This window comes from Haematobia irritans, chromosome 5 (genome assembly GCF_050003625.1).
Source record: "Haematobia irritans isolate KBUSLIRL chromosome 5, ASM5000362v1, whole genome shotgun sequence".
NCBI lineage: Eukaryota > Metazoa > Arthropoda > Insecta > Diptera > Muscidae > Haematobia > Haematobia irritans.
Window position 1 is genome coordinate 130689811 of NC_134401.1, and position 27208 is coordinate 130717018.

General features: G+C 31.5%; 4 protein-coding genes across 4 annotated transcripts in view; 1 reads left to right on the forward strand and 3 right to left on the reverse strand.

Moving 5' to 3' along the window:
- Window positions 1–27208, reverse strand: part of Wnt5 (Wnt oncogene analog 5) — a 533000-nt gene that overhangs the window by 225040 nt on the left and 280752 nt on the right. The window contains exon 3 of the mRNA XM_075310482.1: window positions 11114–12779. Within this exon, the coding sequence (XP_075166597.1) occupies window positions 11114–12779 (1666 nt within the window). The remainder of the gene's footprint in view (window positions 1–11113; window positions 12780–27208) is intronic.
- On the reverse strand, window positions 16185–17839 carry LOC142240694 (uncharacterized). Its single transcript, XM_075312399.1, has 2 exons — window positions 17047–17839; window positions 16185–16459 (listed from the first exon to the last, which is right to left on the reverse strand). Exons 1-2 carry the CDS (start codon window positions 17233–17235, stop codon window positions 16283–16285), a joined length of 366 nt encoding a protein of 121 aa, XP_075168514.1. The 5' UTR covers window positions 17236–17839; the 3' UTR covers window positions 16185–16282.
- On the reverse strand, window positions 19801–20443 carry LOC142240693 (putative salivary secreted peptide). Its single transcript, XM_075312398.1, has 2 exons — window positions 20164–20443; window positions 19801–20104 (listed from the first exon to the last, which is right to left on the reverse strand). Exons 1-2 carry the CDS (start codon window positions 20368–20370, stop codon window positions 19922–19924), a joined length of 390 nt encoding a protein of 129 aa, XP_075168513.1. The 5' UTR covers window positions 20371–20443; the 3' UTR covers window positions 19801–19921.
- On the forward strand, window positions 23929–25673 carry LOC142240771 (uncharacterized). Its single transcript, XM_075312493.1, has 2 exons — window positions 23929–24196; window positions 25443–25673. The coding sequence occupies exons 1-2, from the start codon at window positions 24011–24013 to the stop codon at window positions 25620–25622; spliced, it is 366 nt and encodes a 121-aa protein (XP_075168608.1). The 5' UTR covers window positions 23929–24010; the 3' UTR covers window positions 25623–25673.

Consider the following 27208-nt stretch of genomic DNA (forward strand, 5'->3'; position numbering starts at 1 on the left):
TAAAGGTTTGTCCCAAATACATACATTTAAATATCACTCGATCTGGACAGAATTTGACAGACTTCTACAAAATCTATAGACTCAAAATTTAAGTCGGCTAATGCACTAGGGTGGAACACAGTGTTAGTAAAAGAAATATGGGAAACATTTAAATCTGAAGCAATTTTAAGGAAACTTCGCAAAAGTTTATTTATGATTTATCGATCGATATATATGTATTAGATGTTAAGGAAAATTAGAGTAATTTTTACAACTTTTTGACAAAGCAGTGGCGATTTTAAAAGGGAAAATGTTGGTATTTTGACCATTTTTGTCGAAATCGAAAAAACATATATATGGGAGCTATATCTAAATCTGAACCGATTTCAACCAAATTGGGCACGCATAGCTACAATGCTAATTCTACTCCCTGTGCAAAATTTCAACTAAATCGGAGTAAAAAATTGGCCTCTGTGGTCATATGAGTGTAAATCGGGCGAAAGCTATATATGGGAGTTATATATAAATCTGAACCGACTTCAACCAAATTTGGCACGCATAGTTACAATGCTAAATCTACTCCCTGTGCAAAATTTCAACCGAATTGGGCCAAAACTCTGGCTTTTAGGACCATATTATTCCATATCGTGCGAAAGATATATATGGGAGCTATATCTAAATCTCAACCGATTTCAATCAAATTTTGCACACTTGACTTTACTACTAATTGTACTCCTAGTGCAAAATTTCAACCAAATTCGGCCAAAAATCTGGCTTCTGGGGCCATATAAGTCCATATCGGGCGAAAGATATATATGGGAGCTATATCTAAATCTGAACCGATTTCAATCAAATTTTGCACATTTGATTATACGATTAAGTGTTATGTTTGTACAAAATTTCAAGCAAATCGGTATAAAACTCTGGCTGCTGGGTCCATATTAGTGCATATCGGGCGAAAGATATATATGGGAGCTATATCTAAATCTGAACCGATTTCTTCCAAAATCAATAGGGTTCTATTCTGACCCAAATTAGGAACATGTGCTAAATTTGAAGGCGATTGGACTTAAATTGCGACCTAGACTTTGATCACAAAAATGTGTTCATCGACAGACGGACGGACGGACGGACGGACGGACGGACGGACGGACAGACGGACATGGTTATATCGACTCAGGGACCCACCCTGAGCATTATTGCCAAAGACACCATGTGTCTATCTCGTCTCCTTCTGGGTGTTACAAACATATGCACTAACTTATAATACCCTGTTCCACAGTGTGTGTCTGTCAGCTGGGTCCATATTAGTGCATATCGGGCGAAAGATATATATGGGAGCTATATCTAAATCTAAACCGATGTCTTCCAAAATCAATAGGGTTCTATTCTGACCCATATTAGGAACATGTGCCAAATTTGAAGGCGATTGGACTTAAATTGCGACCTAGATTTTGATCACAAAAATGTGTTCACAGACAGACGGACGGACGGACAGACGGACATGGTTATATCGACTCAGGGACCCACCCTGAGAATTATTGCCAAAGACACCATGTGTCTATCTCGTCTCCTTCTGGGTGTTACAAACATATGCACTAACTTATAATACCCTGTTCCACAGTGTGGCGCAGGGTATAATTAAAATGAATTATTTTCACAAAAAAATATTATTATAATTGAAATAAAATTAAAAACTGATCAAAAAAAAAAATTACAAATAAAAAAAAATAAAAGTAAAACGAACATTAAATATTAAATTTTAATTAAAAATAAAATAATATTATATTATGCTCCATGAGAAATGCTGGCTTATCAGCATTTGCGTTCTTATGAGGAAACCAAAAATTTGGCCGATTCAAAAATTGAGTCGAAAGACGAAACGTTTTTCGTCACGGTATCCGTATGTTGCCACAAATGACGAGTGTTTTGCCATTCTTTTGTCAAATTGTGTCTTTTCAGCAGATCTCTTTTACATTACTTTCACTTGCATCTGTGTCAAGTGAACAAATAATGGAACACTCAGTGATTTCATTGACTACAAATCTTTATTTAAATTCGTTCTTTTGCAATGCATTAAAGTCACACCTTCGCAATGCTGTCCTAATAAAAGTGAAAGTAAAACACTTTCACTACTTTCCCCCCATTACCCATATCTTCAGTGAAGCGTTATCGTCAACGTTGTCCTCGTCCTCATAAGGATAATGTTATGCCATTGGCGTTTGCTGCCACTTATATTCTTATGTAGCCTCCTAACCATATAAATTTCATACGTCATTGCTTCTTTTAGGCTGACGACGATGATGCATTTATTCAGACTTGCGATTATATCAGCCAGAGTACATGTACCGAAGAGTGTGTATTTGGGCATGGCAAAGAATACTTCAAAATGTTCAAGCATTATGATTGTTCTTTTCAACCATTACTTGGCCTCTTTTATATGACCAGAATGCATTAGATGGTATGGGCAAGTTATGACTTTGCCTGACTTCATTCATTCATTCTTAATTCTCATTCTGCTGTGTGGTTTTAGAACAAATGATATGGCATATTCCAAAATTATGATTTCGCTTTTTTTGTTATATTTTTGCGTTTTTATGACACTGACAACGACGACAGACAGCAACATGATTTAAAAACACTCCCATAAAATATGACCTTATTCCTTCTTTGACAGTTCAATCATATATGCACGCATACATATATCCCTTATGAACGCAATCTCTGGCACTTGTTCATAATTAGGATGACATTATGAGGAATTTTGGTATTTTATGATGGTTTAGCTTTGTCTCCGCGAAACCAGAATGAGTTGGAGCCAAAACTGGGTAGAGTTTTCAACACTTTCTTTATGAAAATTTGTGTTTCACATCGTCTGGTAAAAAAAGACATGGTTCCTGACATATACAGCATTTTCATTACCAATGAAACCTTTTTCAAGTCATATGAAACCTTTTTTCCATTCAAATGAAATCCTTTTTCAATTCATAAAAATTATGAAACATTCCTCTGTCAATGTCCTGCCTTCACATGCCCAGCAAAAAAGCGTCGCCAAAAAAGTAATAAAAATGAATTTGTTGGATATGGAAGTGGTGCAAAATTGACGCAGAAGCGACGAATTTAACATGGACTTGTCATAGGACAGAAGTTCTCCATTTCAATAGCCGTTGCACTGAATTTTCATCACTTCTTACTATGTGATTCAAATTCAGTGTTTTGGGTGTGAATTAAAAAATGTCATATTTTGACAAAAAAAATATTTTTTATAATTTTTTTATGATTTTTGAATGCATTCTAACGCTTGTCCGAAACGTTTGAATTAAAATATTTTGAAAAATTCGCAATATTTCTTGAATGGATTTTGATTTTTTTTCGACAAAATTTCAATTAAAATTTACCCATTAAATATAAGAAAAAAAACGAGTTATAAATAATCGAATTAAAAAAACTTCCTGTGTAGTTGAAATGAAGAAAATCTTTACGGCCATTTTCATGTATTTCGGTTAGACTTTAACTCCCAGTTAACAGAAAGTAAAATCGAAATATCTTCTCTCCGGTTAACTTTAACAGAAAAATTTTTGAGTTAAGTTCCTAACTGACGTGTGGAATATATATGCAAGATGACATAGTGCGGTTTAAAAGTTCGTTAGCTAAAGTAGCACTAACGGAGCTTCCAGAAAATGGGGGTTAGGAGTACATCTTTTGGAAGTGCTTTTAAAGTTGTGCCTTTGGAAGAACTTCCAATTTTTTTTTTGCTGCGTTGTAAAATTTCGCCGAATTTCAAGGAATATTTCGAACTGAATTGGAAGAAGTGACCATAACAAAAAGACGTATTTTAACCATTCTAAGGCACGCAGTCGTTGAAAAGCATATGAGCAGGTAAACTTTCCAAGTAGAATTCGCATACATCATATTAATTTTGAATAGTTACTATAATAGCCCAGTAAAAAATTTGGAAGTTCTTCTTAAGGCACAACTCTGAAAGCACTTCCAAAAATGTCCTCCCAAAGATGTTCTTTGGTTTAAGTGCACAGGAAGTTCATTTGAGAAAATTTTTGTATAACTCGCTTTTTTCATATTTTTAATAGGAAATTTAAAATTTTATTATTTCAAATAGGTTAAAAACAGATTAAGAATTAATAAAATAGTACAAATTATTTAAATTTTACTGAAAAAAGTTCTATATCCTTTCTAGAAAAATTGCGAATTTTTGAATATATTTCATGTCAATCGTTCCAAACAAGCTTTTTAATCCATTAAAAATCATAAAAAATTTTAAAAATTATTTATTTATCAAAATATCATAAAATTTCTTAATTCACATCCGCAACACTGGATTCGCATCGCACCTTAAGAAGTGATGCAAATTCAGTGCAACAGCTGTTGAAATGGTGGACATCCGTCCTATGACAAGCCCATGTTAAATTCATCGCTTCTGCGTGAATTTTGTACCACTTCCGGATCCAAAAAGAACATTTTCACTACTTTTTGGCGATGCTTTTTTTGCTGGGAGTATCTTACAATAACGAATACACAATCGTGACTTTACTGGACTTTGATTGTAGTCAAGTTTTACTATAAAACCTAGTAGGAGATCTTCTGGCAAAATTTATTTTTTCAGCCACTGTAAAAAAAACCTTCAAGCCCCTGTCAAAAACGAGATATTCTATCACTTTATAAAATTTTTACAATGTACCAAATTTAGATGATATCATGTATAAAGTCTTCTGTTTGAGAGATAGTCAATCTGCAATAAAAATCTTGGAAATGGCTACAGATTGCCTCAAATCTCTCAATGAGATGAATAAGCAGTTCAATATTCAGCCATTATGGACTTCTGCAAAAGATCATACCCTTCAACGACCTAAAACCTTCTAAAACCTAAGAAATTGGATGATAATCAATAACCCATTGAGGTCCGATAAGAGTGCTGTAAACAAATGAAGAAAATATGATTCTCCTATTATTTTTCATATAATACAGAAAGCCTTCTGTATAACAGATACTCAATGTGCAATGAAATTCTTCTAAATCGTAAGACTGTATCAAATCTTTCAATGATAAACTGTTCGATATACGTATTTATCAAATATGAATTTCTGAATACAAGATCATAATGGGGAACTCCCCAGTATATATCCAAGGGTAAGCCTCCAAGAATCTAAAACCTTGTGCAGTCTGGGAAGGCTATTTGACGATTATCAATAACCCATTGGGGCCCCGTAAGAGTGCTGCTAGCAAACGAAGATACTTTGATTAATTAATCAAATTAATTTCCATGTAGTACTTCTGATAACAGTGGCAAATAGTCATTTTCGGTTAGACGAATGAAGTAGGATCCCAAAAAATTATAGGGAAAATAATAACTTTTAAATGTTTATGTTTTTTTTTGGAGGGGGGGGGGGGGAAGTACCTTCATTTTATTTGTTGGGCCCGTTTGCATTATGCAAATAAACTCTAATATTTCAAATGAAAATGGAGCCCAATTTCTTCCCAACAAATATTTAATTTTTTTCTTACAACTTCACATTTTTACCATCGGTTGGGGTTCATATTCACGTGGTCCTTTAATTCAAAAGTGAAAATGAGCCCCAATTTTGGGTCGATTTACATACTTGAGTTACATTTTGTTGGGGGCGCCATAAATATGGGCTCCATGAAAATTAACCTCAAATCCTAAATGAAGCCGACCCAAAAAAATTATATGGAAAACAACAACAACACCAAATTTGTCTTTTGCAACTTCATTTTATTTTTGGGACCTATTTGTGTTATGAAAATAAACCCGAATATTTCAAATGAAAATAAACCCCAAATTTCTTTTTAGGGTTATGTTTCGCTTTCAAGATTCTAAAGCGATTCAAATTCCTACTAACTATTTAACACATATTTAATATTTTTTGTTAAAACTTCATATTTACCATCAGTTAGGGTTTATTTTCGTGTGGTCTGTTAAATCAAAAGACCACGATTTTCATGCTTTAGTTACATTTTGTTTGGGGCTCATTTTCATGACGCTCATAATCATTATGAAGGGTGATCCCAAATTTGTGGCCCTGTTTCATTTGGGTTTTGGGACTCATTTTCCTTGGGCTCATGTTCATAGCATCTCATTTCATGGGGCTCATTTTCATGTTGCTCATTTCCATAATGAAACGTCGCCACACTTTTGGGCTCCTGTTTCATTTGGATTTAGGGACTCATTTTCCTTGGGCTTATATTCATAGCGCTTCATTTCATGGAGCTCATATTGTTTATGAAACGTCTCACTTTTATGGTGATTTTTCATTTAGGTTTTTGGGGCTCATTTTCCTTGGGGCCCATATTTATACCCCCCGATTTTGGATCCTAAATCCAAAATCTTTCATAAAGTCATTTAAATTTTTGGCAACAAAATTAGAAAATATTTGCACTTTTTATTAGAAACCAAATATCCTTCAATGACCATTGCAGTCAAACTTAAATCTCAGAACTTCCCAATCGAGCATCTTCACCCTTGCAGTGCAATGACTCCCATATTAAAACTTTGTCCAGTACCATTCATAAATATTCTCTTCTACCCCCGTTATTTGAGGAAATATCTCATATTCCTATTAAACGACATAATTTGTCCTTTCGACACTGTTCTTCTCTACGGGAGATTCTCTGTTCATGTGGTTAACATTTCGCTGTTTGCTCGATGATATTTGAGCAATATCCTGCTGTTGTTTAATATTGATAATGATGATGTATTAAAAAAAATGGTTGTATTTGTTTTATGTCTTCATACAAATTAGTCCTTTTGCTCTTAATACACACAGTCTAACCTACCACATTCAATAAGCATTGTATTGTTTTTGCCCCCATTTGCTTTGACTTGGATTTTTGGTACTGGGAAAATAGGACTATATCGTTGGCGATATCTCCATCTCCATCATCATCGTCGTTAGCAATATGTCATTTTCATTGAAATCGGTCGTTTGAGTCATTTCATTGTTAGGCTGTCTGCTCGCCTGCCTGGCTGACTGCGTGCCGTCTATCTTTTGTGGGTTTTGTCATACAAAAATCGCATGTTTGCCAGTTTGCTGGTGTTGAAGTCGTCAAATACTTCACTTATCATTCCCCTTCAACCTCGTCCCACCCCAACGACATACATTCATGTGGTGTGTGTAATGTCAAGTGTAATGTGTTTGTGATATGACTTAGAAATTGGTTGGATCGTCGTCGGGTGTTTCTGTCAGGCAAGACCACCATCATCTTTCGTTCGCATGTTGTAAGCAAGCTGATTACCATACCATTAGGATTGTGGGTGAGGGATATGTTTTATGCTGAATTATGATGGATTATGTTTGAATTGAAAAATCATACACGAAATTAAAGTCATGCCATTGGAGAGAAATGCTGGATTTTATATTAAAACTAAAGTTAAACTTGGATAAATGACTTGGTACACGAAAATTATGTTTTCCAAGAAATTGGTATTTAAGATCTTGGCTCCAAGGAATGGAGAAAAACTCAAACATTAAAAAAAAAACATGAAAATGGGGAAGTGGGTCCGGAAACCTAAGAGGAACAGAGAATGAAGTTCTGAAAATTAAAGCCCCAAAACTAAAATGAAATAAAGTCACAAATGTGAGGCGACGCCTCATAATGAACATGAGCCCCAACAAAATGTAATTGAAGCATGAAAATCTACACAAAAATAAAATTTGGGTTCATTTTCTCGTCTGATTTAAAAGACCATTTGAAAATGAACCCTAACTGATGGAAAAAGTATGAAATTTAAAAAAAAAAAATAAAAATAAATACATGTTACTCAGTATGAATCTCTTGGGACTATATCCATAGGAATAAGAAATAAACCAAAGACCGTCTACTCAAAAAAAAAATCTGACGCAATATAATAGTATTCAGAAGAACAAAAATGTGTATAGTTGCCATCATTGTCAAATCCCAGAATCCAAAAATTGGTCCCACTTGAAAAGGAAATTGGGGTTTATTTTCATTTGAAATAACAATATGACTTTTTTAATGCAAATGGGTTCCAAAAACTAAAATTGAGATGCTCCACAAAAACCATAAAAATTTTGTGTTGTTGTTTTCCATATAATTCCTACTACATTTAGGTTTTGGGGTCCATATCAATAGCGCCCAAATCTCTGCCACACTCCACTCAGCACTATGGATAGGGACGTTATGAAAATAAAATCCAATACCTTGATGAAGTATGACCCCTACAAATTTTAGGAAAAACAACTAACCAAAAAATTTAAGAATTTTGGAGTCCGTTTGCATTATAAAAATATCCTCAATCTTTCAAATAAAAATGTACCCCAATTTTCCAATTTGAGATTATGACACTGTTTTTTGTGGGTTTTGGGGCCCGCCTACCTAATTTGGTTTTCTCCGATACAATTCCTACTACATTTAGGTATTGAAACATCCATAGCTCTCAAATCGGCGCTATGGATAGGAATTTATGAAAATAAGTCCCAAAACCTTGATTAAGTAGGACCCCTAAAAATGATATGAAAAAAAAAAAACAACCCAAAAATTTAAGATTTTTGATGTGTAACTTCATTTTATTTTTGGGGTCCGTTTGCACTATAAAACAAGTAAGTAAAGTCTAAAGTCGGGCGGGGCCGACTATATTATAACCTTCGCCCCTATGTAGGCCAAAATTTGTGTTACCATCTCAACTACTTCACATTTGCTGGAAGCTATATAAAGGAGACAATATTTTTACTTCTACAAAATCTCTAGAATTAAAATTTAAATCGGCTAACGCTATCCAGTTAATTGGAGGAAACTTCCATTGAAAATGGGTCTAAAATGTGTAACAGTCTACCATATTTCCCCAACTCTGGTGTACGTATATATGGGAGCTATATATAATCTGAACCGATTTTGACTAAATTTGACATGTATAGTTAGAATAATAACTCTTCTATCGATGCGCAATTTCACGTAAATGGGAGTATATCTTTGGCCCCCCTGGTCATATGAGTGCAAATTGGACGGAAGATATATATGGGAGCCATATCTAAATCTGAACCGATTTCAACCAAATTTGGAACAATTACCGATACTACTAAACGTACTCCTTGTGCGAAATTTGAAGCAAATCACGGCAAAATCCTGGGTTTTGAGGCCATATAAGTTCAAATCGGACGAAATATATATATATATATATATATATATATATATATATATATATATATATATATATATATATATATATATATATATATATATATATATATATATATATATATATATATATATATATATATATATATATATATATATATGTATATATATATATATATATATATATATGGGAGCTATATCTAAATCTGAACCGATTTTAACAAAATTTGACATACTTAACGATACTATTAAACGTACCCCTTGTGCAAAATTTTAAGTAAATCACTGCAAAACTCTGGCTTTTGTGGCCATATAAGTTCAAATCGGACGAAAGATATATATGGGAGCTATATCTAAATTTGAACCGATTTCAATCAAATTTACCAAGCATTGGTAGAATGTCAATGCTACCCTCCGTGCAAAATTTCACGAAGATCGGTAGTAAACTTTGGCCTCTGTGGTCATATGAGTCTAAATCGGACGAAAGATATATATGGGAGCTATATCTAAATCTGAACCGATTTGGCTGATATTTTGCTAGATTTTCGAGATTCATAAAATATTTGGATATACGGTATTTCAAGAAAATCGGTTGATAAACACGCTAACTATGACCAAATCGGGGATAAATATATATGGCAGCTATATCTAAATCTGAACCGATTTTTTCCAAAACCAATAGCGATTGTCTCTGTCCCAAGAAACGGCCCTATGCCAAATTTGAGGACAATCGGACTTAAATTGCGAGGTGTACTTTGTGCACAAAATTACATATACAGACAGACGGACAGACAGACAGACAGACGGACATCGCTAAATCGACTCAGAATTTAATTCTAAGCCGATCGGTATACTAAAAGATGGGTCTATGACCACTATTTCTTGGCGTTACATACAAATGCACAAACTTATTATACCCTGTACATACCCTTAATAAAATTTCTCAATTATACCCTGTATAAATATTCTCAATTTTCCAAATGAAAATTTACTCCAATTTCCAAATTAACAAAATTATCGGGTTTGCTAGCCAAAGAGGTCATTGAAAACTTACACCTTCAATTGGTCACCAGAGCTCAAGCAGCGCCGGATAATAGCGTGGGCCGCCATGACGGCAGATAGTAGCTCTCCTCTGGTATTCATCGACCATGGGGTAAAAATAAATACGGAATAATGCCCTAAAGATAGTATTGTTCCTCACTTCATGGCTAACAAATCTTCAGATTTTAATCCGTTGGAGATGTGAGCCTGAGGCATTTTGGAGAGTAAGGTTGCCACTAAAATTATCGGCGTTTTGTCGGGAATGGGCCAAAATAGCGCAGAGACACATTCGTTGACCAGGTGGTGACTTTGTCAGCCGTTTGAAGGCCATAATTCGTGCAAAACGCAGACAATTCGAATAAATCTCAATAAAATTTGATGTTATTTCCGACATTTCTAGCTTTTGAACAATAACAGTAAATGGAAAATGACAAAAAATAGCGCTGAACAGTTTTGTATAAAAATGGGTCCAAGGAAAACGAGCCCAAAAACCGAATGAAACAAGGTCCCAAAACTGGGACGATTCTTCACACTGAATAGGAGCCCTAACAAAATGTCTTCGGGCCCCGTTGCATTTGGGTTTTGGGCCTAATTTTCCTGGGGTCATTTTCCAATTCAGCATGAAGAACCTCCCCAACTTTAGACGCTACTTCCTATTGGCCTATTTTTATAGGGTAATTCCTCTTGTCAATATATACGATACATTCATAATACCAGCCTATTAATGCCTTTGATTTGAGCCACTCTCTATCAATTATCTTCCAGTGACTCACAAACTAAACAACAGCTATTCAAACAGCTATTCAATATTTTATTAAAAATATAAAATTTTCCACCATACTTGATCAAGTTAAAGAAAAATAAAACAATTTCCTTCTACTTCATATCAATTTTATACAACAACATCTCCCCCATGTACCCACGATATGTACCAAAAAAAAGTTAGTCCCACATTTCCACTTACCTGTATAGCGGCTCTAGCTCCTCTACTTATCGCTGGCATTACACTCGTATGCAAGACACATTGTTTCTTTTGGCCATAGCTCATACCATCAACAAGATAACAATTGTCCGGGTTTAAATCCAAAGGTTCCGAGTATGCTGGTACCGTAGGACTAGGTGTTGTAGCATTTGGAGCCATTATACCACCAAATTGTTCAGGATTTGTTATAACGAAATCTCTACCTCCGGTGGCCGAAGTCATTGAGTCTCGTTCTAAAAAAGCACCCGAACCATATTTTGAAGCAAATTTATCATTACTCGAAGATGATCGACCTTGTAGGCCACCACCAATATTACGTCTCTTATGTGTTGATCTTACGAAGCGTGAAAGAATTTGTAGATTTTCTTCTCCAACGGGAGAATTTGATTCACTTTCATTGAGGACAGCTTTCAAAGAATCGGGTATTTCAATGGAAACGGCAAAACGTTTAGTATTGTTAATAGTCTGACGATAGGGTTCATAACGTGGCCAATATTTCTCTTGCTCTCTGAGTAATTGCTCACGATCCCGTTGTCTCTGTAATTCTTCACGTTTACGCAAACGTATACATTTAGGTGAATCGGGATTACGTACACAAGGTGGCAACTTTGTAGGTTTCGTTGGACGTCGCGTTGTCGTTGTTGTACTCGTGGTAGTTGATGTCGTCGTCGTTGTACTGGATGTAGTGGTTGTTGTTGTCGTTGGTGTGGCTGCTGAAGAACTTGTGCTTATGCTTGGCAACATACGACGATCTTTATTTTGATCGTTTAACAGCAACACCTGCGGCACTATGGCGATTTTATCTTTAGCCGTATTGACAGGTTGCAAGAAAGCCGACAACGAATCTTCATCATCGTCATTATGATAATAGCCTCCGAATGGTGGTGACTGTGGATTTTTACTATTAATATTTAATGAAGGTTTTCTAGTGGGCGGTAATACTGGTCCTGAATACTGATAGATAGGTCTCATGGGGACCTTTGGCGATGCGGTTGTGCTAGTCGTCGTTGTTATCGGTTTTCCCTGTTTATCCTTTTGCAAACTGGGAAAGACGACAAATTTCGATTGGAAATTACTATCATGTTTTGTGAGATTTTGTAAAAATAGAATGTGTTTCTTTAGATCTTCAATATTTGAGGCAAATTCTGGTGTGGCCGGTGTTGTGGGTTTCTTTGTAGTTGTGGTTGTCGTAGTTGTTGTCCTGGTTGTAAGTGGTGCCACCATAGAACTACGTGCCATTGTCTGAGCCCATCTGGGATCGGGTTGAGAATTTTTCAATGCCATGGGCACTATAAATTTACGATCCTCGTCAGTTAAACTAGCCGGTAGACCATTTTCATCCGTATCCTCATCGAGCAGTATAATTTGTTTCTGATCCATTTCCTCTTGTATGGGATGCATTCGCCTTTGATTTTGTGTTCTCTGTTGTGGTTGTGGCGTTGCCACTTTTTTCGTTAGATTTGCTTTAACATAGCCCGTTTCAGAGTCCCTCAGATCCACTGGTTTAATGAATGTTCCCAATTTTCTTAGACCCTCTTGATGCATAAGCGCCTGTTCATCTTTGGTTATATTTAGCGCTATACTGTTGTTGGCCAAAATTTCGAATTCGTTGCGAAATTCGATGAAGGGGGATTTCAGGCCAAGCGATCTGTAAAGAGAGGGAGGAAGATGAGGGTTTTGTTGAATTTTTCAATGGTATTCTGAGTAATTATATCTTAATCTAAAGTTTTGATTTTGCTAAGCATTGAATGTGTTTTTGAAGACTACTTTAGAGTTTAAAGAAATTCTTCTAATGTTCTAAAATTTACCAAAACACTAATAAACAAAAACAATCTTGTTTTATAACTAATTATTCCTTGAACTTTACAGACAAATTTTATTTACAAAAAAAAAATATATTTCCGTGGACAATTTTGTCAGTATTTTATTTCTTTAGAAATTTTTTTCACAATTTTATTTCTTAGGAAATTTTGTCAACATTTTATTCGTGTAGAAAATTTTATCAAAATTTTATTTCTATAGAAATTTTATGAAAATTTTGTCACAATTGTATTTCTGTGGAATTTTTTTTTAAATTTTATTTGTATAGAAAATTTTGTCAAAGTTATATTTCTATAGAAAATTTTGTCACAATTTTATTTCTATAGAAATTTTTGTCAACATTTTATTCTATAGAAAATTTTGTCAAAATTTTATTTCTATAGAAAATTTTGTTACAATTTTATTTCTATAGAAAATTTTGTCATACTTTTACTTCTATACAAAATTTTGCCAAAATTTTATTTCTATGGAAAATGTTGGTAAAATTTTATTTCTATAGAAAATTTTGTTAAAAATTTATTTCTATAGAAATTTTATGAAAATTTTGTCACAATTGTATTTCTGTGGATTTTTTTTTTAAATTTTATTTGTATAGAAAATTTTGTCAAAGTTATATTTCTATAGAAAATTTTGTCACAATTTTATATCTATAGAAATTTTTGTCAAAATTTTATTCTATAGAAAATTTTGTCAAAATTTTATTTCTATAGAAAATTTTGTCAAAATTTTATTTCTATAGAAAATTTTGTTACAATTTTATTTCTATAGAAAATTTTGTCAAAGTTTTACTTCTATAGAAAATTTTGTCATACTTTTACTTCTATAGAAAATTTTGCCAAAATTTTATTTCTATGGAAAATTTTGGTAAAATTTTATTTCTATAGAAAATTTTGTTAAAATTTTATTTCTATAGAAAATTTTGTTCAAATTTTATTTCTATAGAAAATTTTGTCAAAACTTTATTGCTATGGATAATTTGGTCAAAATTTTATTTCTATAGAAAATTTTGTCAAAAGTTTATTTCTATGGAAAATTTTGTTAACATTTTATTTCTATAGAAAATTTTGTCAAAATTTTACTTTTATAGAAAATTTTATGAAAATTTTATTTCTACCGAAAATTATGTCAAAAGTTTATTTCTATAGAAAATTTGGTAAAAATTTTATTTCTATAGACAATTTTGTAAAAATTTTATTTCTGCAGAAAATTTTGTTAACATTTTATTTCTATAAAAAATTTTGTCAAAATTTTATTTCTATGGAAAATTTTGTCAAAATTTTATTTCTATAGGAAAATTTGGCAAAATTTTAATTCTATGGAAAATTTTGTCAAAATTTTATTTCCATAGAAAATTTTGTTAAAATGTTATTTCTATTGAAAATTTTATGAAAATTTTGTCACAATTGTATTGCTATGGAAAATTTTATTTCTATAGAATATATGTCAAAATTTTATTTCTATAGAAATTTTATGAAAATTTTGTCACAATTGTATTTCTATGGAAAATTTTGTTAAAATTTTATTTCCATAGAAAATTTTGTCAAAATTTTATTTCTATGGAAAATTTCGTCAAAATTTTAATTCTATAGGAAATTTTGTCAAAATTTTAATTCTATGGAAAATTTTGTCAACATTTTATTTCCATAGAAAATTTTGTCAAAATTTTATTTCTATTGAAAATTTTATGAAAATTTTGTCACAATTGTATTGCTATGGAAAATTTTGTTACAATTTTATTTGTATAGAAAATTTAGTTAAACTGTTATTTCAATAGAAAATTTTCTCAAAATTTTATTTTTACAGAAAATTTTCTCAAAATTTTATTTTTACAGAAAATTTTCTCAAAATTTTATTTTTACAGAAAATTTTCTCAAAATTTTATTTTTACAGAAAATTTTCTCAAAATTTTATTTCTATAGACTATTTTATCAAAATTTTAGTTTTATAGAACATTTTGTAAAATTTTTTGTTCTATAGAAAATTTTGTCAAAATTTTATTTCTATGGAAAATTTGGTCAACATTTTCTTTCTATGGAAAATTTTGTCAAACTTTTACTTCTATAGAAAGTTTTATGAAAATTTTATTTCTATAGAAAATTGTGTGAAAAGTTTATTTCTATAGAAAATTTGGTCAAAATTTTATTTCTATGGAAAATTTTGTCAAAAATGTATCTCTATAGAAAATTTTGTTAAAATTTTATTTCTATAGAAAATTTTGTTAAAATTTTATTTCTATAGAATATTTGTCCAAATTTTATTTCTATAGAAAATTTTGGTAAAATTTTATTTCTATAGAAAATTTTGTTAAAATTTTATTTCTATAGAAAATGTTGTTAAATTTTTTTTCTATAGAAAATTTTGTCAAAATTTTATTTCTGTAGAATATTTATCCAAATTTTATTTCTATAGAAAATTTGGTCAAAATTTTATTTCTATGGAAAATTTTGTCAAAAATTTATCTCTATAGAAAATTTTGTTAAAATCTTATTTCTATAGAAAATGTTGTTAACTTTTTATTTGTATAGAAAATTTTGTTAAAATTTTATTTCAGTGGAAATTTTTGTCAAAACTTTATTTTTATAAAAAATTTTCTCAAACTTTTATTTCCATAGAAAATTTTAGTTTTATAGAAAATTTTTTCAATTTTGTTTCTATAGAAAATTTTGTCAAAATTTTATTTCTATAGAAAATTTTTTCAAGATTTTATTTATATAGAAAGTTTTGTAATTTTTTTTACGTATATTATAACAAATTATTGTTCGAGCTTTATGGACAAATCTTATTTATACAAATTTTATTAATATAAAAAATGTTGTCAAAATTTTATTTCTAACGAAAATTTATTTCTATAGAAAATTTTGTCAATAGAAAATTTTATTTCCATAGATTTTTTTTTCACAATTTTATTTCTATAAAACATTTTGTCAAAATTTTATTTCTATAGAAAATTTTGTCAAATTTTTATTTCTATAGAAAATTTTGTCAAAATTTTATTTCTATAGAAAATTTTGTTAAAATTTTATTTCTATAGAAAATTTTGTCAAAATAAAGACAAAACGCATTCCAATGTATGAGATGTTCTTTTTACTTGGAATATAATATAATTTGGATAAGCTTTTTCCAGTTGAATAATAAGGCAGTAAACTTATATTGCTGACCGATGCTGATACGATGTGAAGAGAGATTCCAATTTTTATCTTAAAAATTGAGAAGAAAATCAAACACAAATTCATATATATCCTACAAATATTTTATTTTATAAAAATCTTATACATCTATAATCGTAAAAAATTTATGTATGAATTTTACAATAATTTCCTATTTTTTAATTTAAGCTGATCCATAGATTTCTACCATGCTCTTAATACCAGATCCTCTCAAACTGGTAAATTTAATTGTGACCTCAGTAGCTCCAACACCACCACTAACAATGGCAGCAGTGGCACCTTTGAATTTTTTCTTATCGGTGATTTTAATGGCATTTATGGTAAGAGGAGTAGCAACACCCTGGGGAGATAAAAAAAAATAAAATAAAATTGGCAAATGGAATCAGAATAAAAAAGGCATCTTAAAATTTTTTAAAAATTGATTTTTGGAAATTTTCAGAACCATAATTTGTATATAATTTATATTTATTATTTTTATAATTTTTCTTATTTCGATTTAGAATTGATAAATTTATTTTTTTTTTACAATAATCGATAAATGGATTATTATATTTTATAGCTGTTTAAGTAACTTTTGGCCACACATAAAGAACATTTTTCTTGGCAATAATATTTTAGACAAACGAACATTTTAATTAAAAGAAAAATTTACCCGAATTTATTGCAAGTGGCTTAGCGGGTGAATTTAATCTGATTATCTTCATGCTTAAGAATATTTTTTACAGACAAAAGAAAATACTTTTGGACATTAAAGACAAGTACTATATTAATAAAGAGCCGTTGCATTACTTTGAAGACCATTTTTTTTTTGTACGGTAAGTTCACTACTTTCACGAAAACCACTTTCACATAAAAATCGATTTTTAAATACTTAAGTAATTAAATATTTTTCAAAAGCACGATTGTATACAAATCTATGATTCTTACCACTTGTTGATAGACATAATCCTCAGTTGTAACCGTTCCCAAAAATCCCGATTTGAAAACTATTTCCTTAGCCATTAAAGTATCCGTGGCACCAACTGCACCCCATTGGTAATCATTGCCATTGGCCAATGACAAGGATACAAATGAAGCAAACAAAATAAAGGAGACAAACGAAATGAAGTTGGCCATTTTTTGGAAAATAGAAATTTTTCTCTTTTAAAAATTGATGTAGTGTTTACCAAAGACGTTGAAGAAGTGTATGTTCCGTGTCATTTTACCCAAGGTATTTATAGTGATATTGATAACTATTCCTCTCTTATCTGGAAGATACAAATGTAAGTGCATTTTTGATTGGTGGGACGGGGATGTAACATCTTGTATGACCTAAATTCTATATCAAAATTAAAATCAATGATTAATGTGATGTGTAACACAAAGGAGGGCTATCTCCTCCTCCACCACCCTAACATAGTTACACACACACCAGCATATTATCAAATATAAACTTAATATAGCAATTAACAAATTCATTATCTTCTTGCTTTTACATTTGATAATTGATGTTATTACAGCCTCATGAGATATGATAGACAAAAATATGTAAAAATATGTTAGGCATTAATAATTCTATGATTGCCATAGGTCGAATATTTTGAAATAGATATTTTGGTATATTATGGTATTTCAAAATTCTTTATCAAAAGTGTTAGATACACATAAATTATGGTATAGATTTCTTTGAAGAATACACAGCAGGGAGGCTATTTTCAGAACTAACTTAAAGCTTTAAATAATTATAAATTTTTATACCCTCCACCATAGGATGGGGGTATATTAACTTTGTCATTCCGTTTGTAACACATCGAAATATTGCTCTAAGACCCCCCATAAAGTATATATATTCTGGGTCGTAGTGAAATTCGGAGTCGATCTGAGAATGTCCGTCCGTCCGTCTGTTGAAATCACGCTAACTTCCAAACGAAACATGCTATCGACTTGAAACTTGGCACAAGTAGTTGTTATTGATGTAGGTCGAATGGTATTGCAAATGGGCCATATCGGTCCACTTTTACGTATAGCCCCCATACAAACGGACCCCCAAATTTGTCTTGCGATTGCTCTAAGAGAAGCAAATTTCATCCGATCCGGCTGAAATTTGGTACATGGTGTTAGTATATGGTCTCTAACAACCATGCAACAATTGGTTCATATCGGTCTATAATTACATATAGCCCCCATATAAACCGATCCCCCGATTTGGCTTGCGGAGCCTCTAAGAGAACCAAATTTCATCCGATCCGGCTGAAATTTGGTACATGGTGTTAGTATATGGTCTCTAACAACCATGCAAAAATTGGTCCACATCGGTCCATAATTATATATAGCCCCCATATAAACCGATCCCCCGATTTGGCTTGCGGAGCCTCTAAGAGAACCAAATTTCATCCGATCCGGCTGAAATTTGGTACATGGTGTTGGCATATGTTCCCTAATGACCATGCAAAAATTGGTCCATACCGGTCCATAATTCTATATAGCCCCCATATAAATCCATTCCCAGATTTGTCCTCCGTAGCCTCTTGGAGGAGCAAAATTCATCCGATCCGGTTGAAATTTGGTACATGGTTTTAGAATGTGGTCTCTAACAAACACGCAAGAATTGGTCCATATCGGTCCATAATTATATATAGCCCCCATATAAACCGTTCCTCAGATTTGATCTCCGGAGCCTCTTGGAGGAGAAAAATTCATCCGATCCGGTTGAAATTTGCAAAGTGGTGTTAGAATAAGGCCGCTAATATACAAGCCAAAATTTGTCCATATCGGTCTATAGTTATATATAGCCGATCCCCAATCACACAAAAATTGGTCCATATCGGTTCATATTCATGGTTGCCACTCGAGCAAAAATAATCTACCAAAATTTTATTTTTATAGAAAACATTGTCAAAATGTTATTTCTATAGAAAATTTTATCAAAATCTTATTTCTTTAGAATTTTTTTTCAAAATTTTATTTCTAAGATTTTTTTTCAAAATTTTATTTCTATAGACAATTTTGTTAATATTTTATTTTTATAGAAAATTTTGCCAATATTTTATTTATATAGAAAATTTTGCCAATATTTTATTTATATAGAAAATTTGTCAAAATTTTATTTCTATAGAAAATTTTGTCAAAATTTTATTTTTATAGAAAATTTTGTAAAAATTTTATTTTTATGGAAAATTTTGTCAATATTTTATTTCTATAGAAAATTATATCAAAATTTTATTTCTATAGAAAATTTTGTCAAAATTTTATTTCTATAGAAAATTTTGTCAAAATTTTATTTCTATAGAAAATTTTTTCCAAATTTTATTTCTATAGAAAATGTTTTCAAAATTTTTCTTTTATAGAAAATGTTGTCAAAATTTTATTTTGTCAAAATTTTATTTCTATAGAAACTTTAAACTTAATTATATACGTATTTAATCGGCCTTTTTTAGTTTAATATATACCACGTATGGAATATGTGGTATATATTACGGTGTTAGGAAATTTTAAGATACCTTGCCATCGGCAAGTGTTACCGCAACCCAAGTAATTCGATTGTGGATGACAGTCTTCAGTAGAAGTTTCTACGCAATCCATGGTGGAGGGTACATAAGCTTCGGCCTGGTGGAGGGTACATAAGCTTACGGCCGTATATACTTGTTATTCATTAACAAAAACCTTTAAATACTTACAAGCTTTTTAATTAAAAAAAAAAAGTTTATATTTAATTATTTTACTATTTTCCCGCTTTTTTTCACATATAGTATATGCATTTGAAAGCAATTAATATTGATATTATCATGCGGCTGGCTATTGATTGATATAAATTTAAAATTTCCTAAATGCCATAGAGATCGATAATAAAATTATAGCCATGATTGCGTTGAGATTTAAACTTAATAACAGCATAATTAGTACTGGGACCACCATCTTTGAGGGTGGCATAACCACCGTTGCCATTGTCATATTGATCTGTGACCACAATGCGAGTAATGGTGCGGTCATAGTGCAAATCATTGGGCTAAAAGGATATACATATGATTGAGGTTAATAAGGTGAAAATTCTTTAAATGCCCATACCTTAACGCTGTATATGAATTTCCCCTCAACAATTTGCATAGGTTTAAATTTTTCCATTGCTGTGAATCGTCCCAAATGAACTTCTCTTGGTGACTCAGCTCCAAATGATACATGATGACTTAGGCTATTCGTACTTTTGGCAGCGAATGTAATATCATAGACCAAAATCGATAATACGATGAAAATTATATGCGAATTCCGTGACATTTTGTCTTTTTCGTTTATTAACACGCCTAGACTAAATTGATTTAATTTCGTTATGGTACGGCTTAGACTAGTGGAAGTGAGTTTATAAGTGATTTGCTATTTTTTTTATTTATAGATTCTTATCAATTGCGTTTCTTTTTTTGTATAAATAAACAAACCGCAAGAGAATAATTAAATATTTTTAAAGAGAATAATTTAAGAGTTTAATGTCAGCAGATTTTAAATGAACATGGAAATATTTAAGAATTAATAATTTCTTTATTCTCACACTCAGGAATATAGAATTGTTTTAGTTTTTTTTTTTTTGCATTTTTGATACTCAGAAAAAATTATCATCAAAATTTTTCCAAAAAACATTTTAGGTGAATTTAAAAAAATAAAAAATAATAATTAAATCAAAAATCAATCACAAAAAATTAATCTACCAATACATTTTTTAATTGACGATGGAAATTTCTATTAAGACGTAATGGGATCAAATACAGAAGGACAAAAAATATTTGTTTTTATGCATTTATTATAATTTGTAATTATAATAAAGATTTTAATAAATAATTAAAAAAGAAGTATATACGGCCGTAAGTTCCACCAGGCCGAATATTATGTACCCTCCACCATGGATTGCGTAGAAACTTCTACTAAAAACTTTTATCCACAATCGAATTACTTGGGTTGTGGTAATACTTGCCTATGATAATAAGGTATCTTAAATTGTAAGTCAGTCCATACGTGGTATATATTAGACCAAAACAAGTATATATGGCCGTAAGTTCGACTAGGCCGAATCTTATGTACACTCCACCATGGATTGCGTAGAAACTTCTACGAAAGACTGTCATCCACGATCGAATTACTTGTGTTGTGGTATCTTAAATCGTTTTCTAAATTGTGAGTTAGTCCATACGTGGTATATATTAGACAAAAAAGGTATGTGTAGGTAAGTCTACAACTAATTACGAATCGATATGGACTTTTGCACGGTACGTAGGGAGCCAGAATTGAAATATGGGGGTCGCTTATATGGGGGCTATATACAATTATGAACTTGATATGGACCAGTTTTTGTGTAATTGGGGATCGATTTATCTGAGGGCTATATATAACTATAGACCGATATGGACCTAGTTAGACATGGTTGTTAACGGCCATATACTAGCACAAATTTCAACTGACTCGGATGAAATTTCCTCCTCCAAGGGGCTCCAAAACCAAATCTCGGGATCGGTTTATATGGGGGCTATATATAATTATGGACTGATATGGACCACTTTAGGCATTGTTGTTAAATATCATATACTACCACCACGTACCAAATATCAACCAGATCGGATGAATTTTGCCTCTCCAAAAGGCACCGGAGATAAAATCTGGGGATCGGTTTATATGGGGGATATATATAATTATGGACTGATAGGAATCAATTCCTGCATGCTTGTTGGATACCCTATACTAACATCACGTACCAAATTTCAACCGAATGGGAAGAATTTTGCTCTTCTACGGGGCTCCGGAGGTCAAATCTGGGGATCGGTTTATATGGGGGCTATATATAATTATGGACCGATTTCGACTAATTTTTGCATATATGGCCTCAAATATATTAACACCACGTACCAAATATCAACTGAATCAGATGAATTTTGGTCTTCCAAGAGGCTGCGGAAGTCAAATTTGGTAATCGGCAAGCCAAATCTGGGGATCGGGTTATATGGGGGCTATATATAATTATGGACCGATGTGGACCAATTTTTGCATAGTTATTAGAGACCATATACTAACATCATGTACCAAATTTCAGCCGGATCGGATGAAATTTTCTTCTCTTAGAGGCTCCGCGAGCCAAATCTGGGGATCGGTTTATATGGGGGCTATATATAATTATGGACCGATGTGGACAAATTTTTGCATGGTTGTTAAAGACCTTATACTAACACCATGTACCAAATTTCATCCGCATCGGATGAAATTTGCTTCTCTTAGAGGGTCTGCAAGCCAAATTTGGGGGTCCGTTTATATGGGGGTTATACGTAAAAGTGGACCGATATGGCCCATTTGCAATACCATCCGACCTACATCAATAACAACTACTTGTGCCAAGTTTCAAGTCGATAGCATGTTTCGTTTGGAAGTTAGCGGGATTTCAACAGCATGCTCAGATCGACTCCGAATTTCACTACGACCCAGAATATATATACTTTATGGGGTCTTAGAGCAATATTTCGATGTGTTACAAACGGAATGGCAAAGTTAATATATCCTATGGTGGAGGGTATAAAAAGCAGATTAAATATGTATATAATTCAGTTCCGGTATATATAGGGAAATCTACATATAATTACCAACCGATATGAACTTTTGCGCGGTAATTAGAGAGCCAGAATTGAAATATGGGGGTCGCTTTATATTGGGGCTATCTACTATTATGAATCGATATGGACCAATTTTTGTGTGATTGAGAGCTATATAACTATAGACCGATAATGACCAAGTTTGGCATGGTTGTTAGCAGCCATATGCCAGCACAATGTAACAAATTTCAACCGAATCGAATGAATTTTGCCCCTCCAAGAGGCTCCGAAGGTCAAATCTGGTGATCAGTTTATATGGGGGCTATAAATAATTATGGACCGATATTGACCAATTTTTGCCATATGCCAGCAATAACTAGGTAAGTAGTTGAGGTGCAAAACTGCCTACCATGAACAATTGTAACAGACCCCAGCAATACCTTATGTTTCAGAATAATGGTTTCGATGATAAATAAAATTGTAAGTTCTTGCGGACAAGTACTTTCCTCATTGCACAAGTAAGCAAAAGTAAGCAAGATTTCCATTTAAAAGTAATTGCTTGCCAATTTTGAACTAAGACACATCCAAGATTGGTTATTGTTGGATCTGCTCTAAAACGCAATTTCAAGGTTTCTGAAGTTGAAAATAAAAGACATTTTCCTCATTTTTACATACGACGTATAATTATTGGGTCATTCAATTCTTTGCTGGATTGGATTTCTTTTCGATGTGCAGCATTTTTGCTGATCCCTTGCCAATTTGAAGCTTTTAAAAATTTTCAATTTTCCACAAACAACCATAGAATTTTATGTGGTATTAGATTATTACCACTACCAAAGAAATATTGATATATTAAATAAAATAAATAATCTGCACATTTGATGTCCAGCTCTTTTAGTTATCGCATAAATATAGCATACTTTTAGGCATAAGGCATTCCTAGGGATTCCCCCTCCCCACAATAAAAATTGTGATGTATTTTGAATTTTTAAAGTGAAATCTAAGAATACACACGCTCGTATTATATCTTTTTTCCATCCAGCTGTGTTTTCTGATATCGCTTTTTTTTATTTATTTAAGACTCTATTTACACAGCGACCCCTATTGTCTTGATAAGAATACAACTACCTGTGGAAGAGACGAATAAATTTGTGATTCACACCTCAGATCCCAGAGTGTAATTGCAATAGATAAGACTCGATATATACCAGATGCTAGTCATATGAGAATTTGTAGTCCTATATATTAAAGACAAATAAGTTCCAGAACACTTGTGTTTTTTATTTAAGAAAACAATACAAATAATAAAACACGCAAAAATATAGAATTTTTTATTTAGTACGAAAAGAAATATGAAAGTGTTAACGTGTCTTGTATTTTTTGCCACTACCATTTTGGCATTAACTAATATTGTATATGGAGGTAATTCCACTTGGGGTCAAATTGGCTTCTATGATCGAATTATTGCCCGAGATCATGTAGAACATGCAGCCAATTGGTTCTCGAAACATAAAGAGATTGTGCAATATCCTCCAAAGGTAAAGAAAAATACACAAAAATAAGAATATAATTAGAGGAGATATGGAAGTGATTTTTTTTATTATTAGTGAGTGAAAAAAAAACAATATTTTCGGTGTTGTAATAATTTTGTAAACTAGTATTATTGCGCAAAAATATTCACGATACATGTAGAAATTTGTTGGTTAATACTTTTTGTATTGTTTGTTTTTAATGTTTGTATAATTATATGTAAAAAAAAATTAATATGAATTTCTATTCGTTATTTTATGTAATCTATGAATATTTCAAGAAGTTATAACAGTTAAAAAAAAATCAATAAGAATAAAAAATGATTAATATGGGATAATTGATTACCCAAAATTCGATTAATATACAGATCATTTTTTCTCAGACTCGATTAAGAAATCGATTAAATAATTTTTTTATTGAAATTGTTTCAATCACGAAAATAATACTATCACTTACGGAATTAATTGGAAATAAAAAATATGCATAATATTCAAAAAAAATTTAAATTAAAAAATCCGATTTCTTCGAACTTTCAACTAAAAACTTTATTTAGTTTTGTCGCAAAATACAATTTTTTTTTATTGAAGCTACCAATTATTTATTGTATTATTATTTATTTATATATAATTATATTACATATATATATAAAATTTTCTTGTAATTTTATAAGAGTTTTCGATTAAAATTATAGTTGGATTTTTCTTTGTATTTGAGTCAAAATTTTAATAATTTAATTATTAAAGTTAAAATTTCATACAAAATTTTAATTGAAAGATATTATTTTTCTTATTCAAAATGCTAAATGGGATAACAATATTTTAATTAAATATAATATTTTAATTAAATGCGTAAAAATTTTCAATGATTTTCTTAAAATGTTTTTTAAAAAGTTAATGCTATCAAAAATTTTTTAATTGTTTATATTTTAAATTTTTTCTTTGTACATATTATTTCTTAAAACTTCAAATTTAAACCTTAAATGACCAAGATCAGTAATTTCTTCCATTTTTTTTTAAAGTTCCATTAATTGTACATAAGGGCCTTGTTCAAATCTAATCAAAATTATATTTTTTAACTAAAGCATATGATACTTAAAATGAGCTAAAATAATTAAAAAACAAAAAATACTAAGGAAATTTATAGACATTTTTTATTTGTATTTAACTGTTGTATCTTTAAAAATTAAATGTGAATATTTTAATGTGAAGTTTTATTAATTATTTGTTTTTTGTTTTAAATGTCTTCATATTTCAGGGTCATGAGAATTTCAAACTTTTGACTGCCATACGTGTAACGGATCACGGTGGTTATAAAAACTTCGGATCTGCCAAACTAGTCAAAGGAGGACCAGGATATTATAATGCTACAATTGAAGTTAGGTCTCAAACACGAAGACCTTTGAATATGACAATTGAATATTTTTCTCGTATTTAAATCATGTTTTTAATATTTTAAAATTGAATAAAATTTAAATATTTGTATGTATTTTTTTTTTGTTTTTAATTATTGTTCCTTAGAAGGAAATAATTTTCTTGTAACGTTATGAAAGTCATTATTTTCTTACGAATTTTTCGATTATAATTATAATTGAATTTTTCTTAAGATTTGAGTCAAATTTTACTGAAGTAGTTACTAATGCACAAGATCATCGATTTCACTCAAAAAAAAATATATAATATGCTAAAAAAGAACTTTTGCATACCAGGTTAAAAAAAATTATGCGCTTTTGTTTTTTTTTTTTTTTGCAAATCTTAAAAAATAAATTTGTAGTTTTTTTAATTTTTGGGCAAAATTTAATTTTAAATTTTGACTGCATATTACTCAGTAGTACCACAAACTTTCCGGCAAAACATATTTTTTTATGTAGGTTTATTAAATGCAACAAACTTGATTTCGAAGACTTCAGTCCAAATTTTAATACGTAAGATTTTTTTTTCTGATTGTATCTTAAAAGATACAGTGCCCATTTAAGGGTTAAAAAGAAATGTAAATCAATCATTTCATTTTGTTAATTATATTTATTATACCCTCCACCATAGGATGGAGGGTTTATTAACTTTGTCATTCCGTTTGTAACACATCGAAATATTGCTCTAAGACCCCATGGGTCGTGGTGAAATTCTGAGTCGATCTGAGCATGTCCGTTCTTCCGTCCGTCCGTCTGTTTAAATCACGCTAACTTCCGAAAGAAACAAGCTTGGCACAATTAGTTCTTATTGATGTAGGTCGGATGGTATTGCAAATGGGCCCTATCGGTCCACTTTTACGTATAAACGGACCCCCAAATTTGGCTTGCAGACCCTCTAAGAGAAGCAAATTTCATCCGATCCGGCTAAAATTTGGTACATGGTGTTAGTATATGGTTTCTAACAACCATGCAAAAATTGGTCCACATCGGTCCATAATTATATATAGCCCCCATATAAACCGATCCCCCGATTTGGCTTTCGGAGCCTCTAAGAGAAGCAAATTTCATCCGATCCGGCTAAAATTTGGTACATGGTGTTAGAATATGGTCTCTAACAATCATGCAAAAATTGGTCCATATCGGTCCATAATTATATATAGCCCCCATATAAACCGATCCCCCGATTTGGCTTTCGGAGCCTCTAAGAGAAGCAAATTTCATCCGATCCGGCTAAAATTTGATACATGATGTTAGTGTATGGTCTCTACCTAACATGGAAAAATTGGTCCACATCGGTCCATAATTATATATAGCCCCAATATAAACCGATCCCCAGATTTGGCTTGCGCAGCCTCTAAGAGAAGACAATTTCATCGAATCCGTCTGAAATTTGGTACATGGTGTTAGTATATGGTCTCTAATGACCATGGAAAAATTGGTTCACATCGGTCCATAATAATATATAGCCCCCATATAAACCGATCCCCAGATTTGGCTTGCGCAGCCTCTAAGAGAGGAAAATTTCATCCGATCCGGCTGAAATTTGGTACATGGTGTTAGTATATGGTCTCTAAATTCTGTGCAAAAATTGGTCCACATCGGTCCATAATTA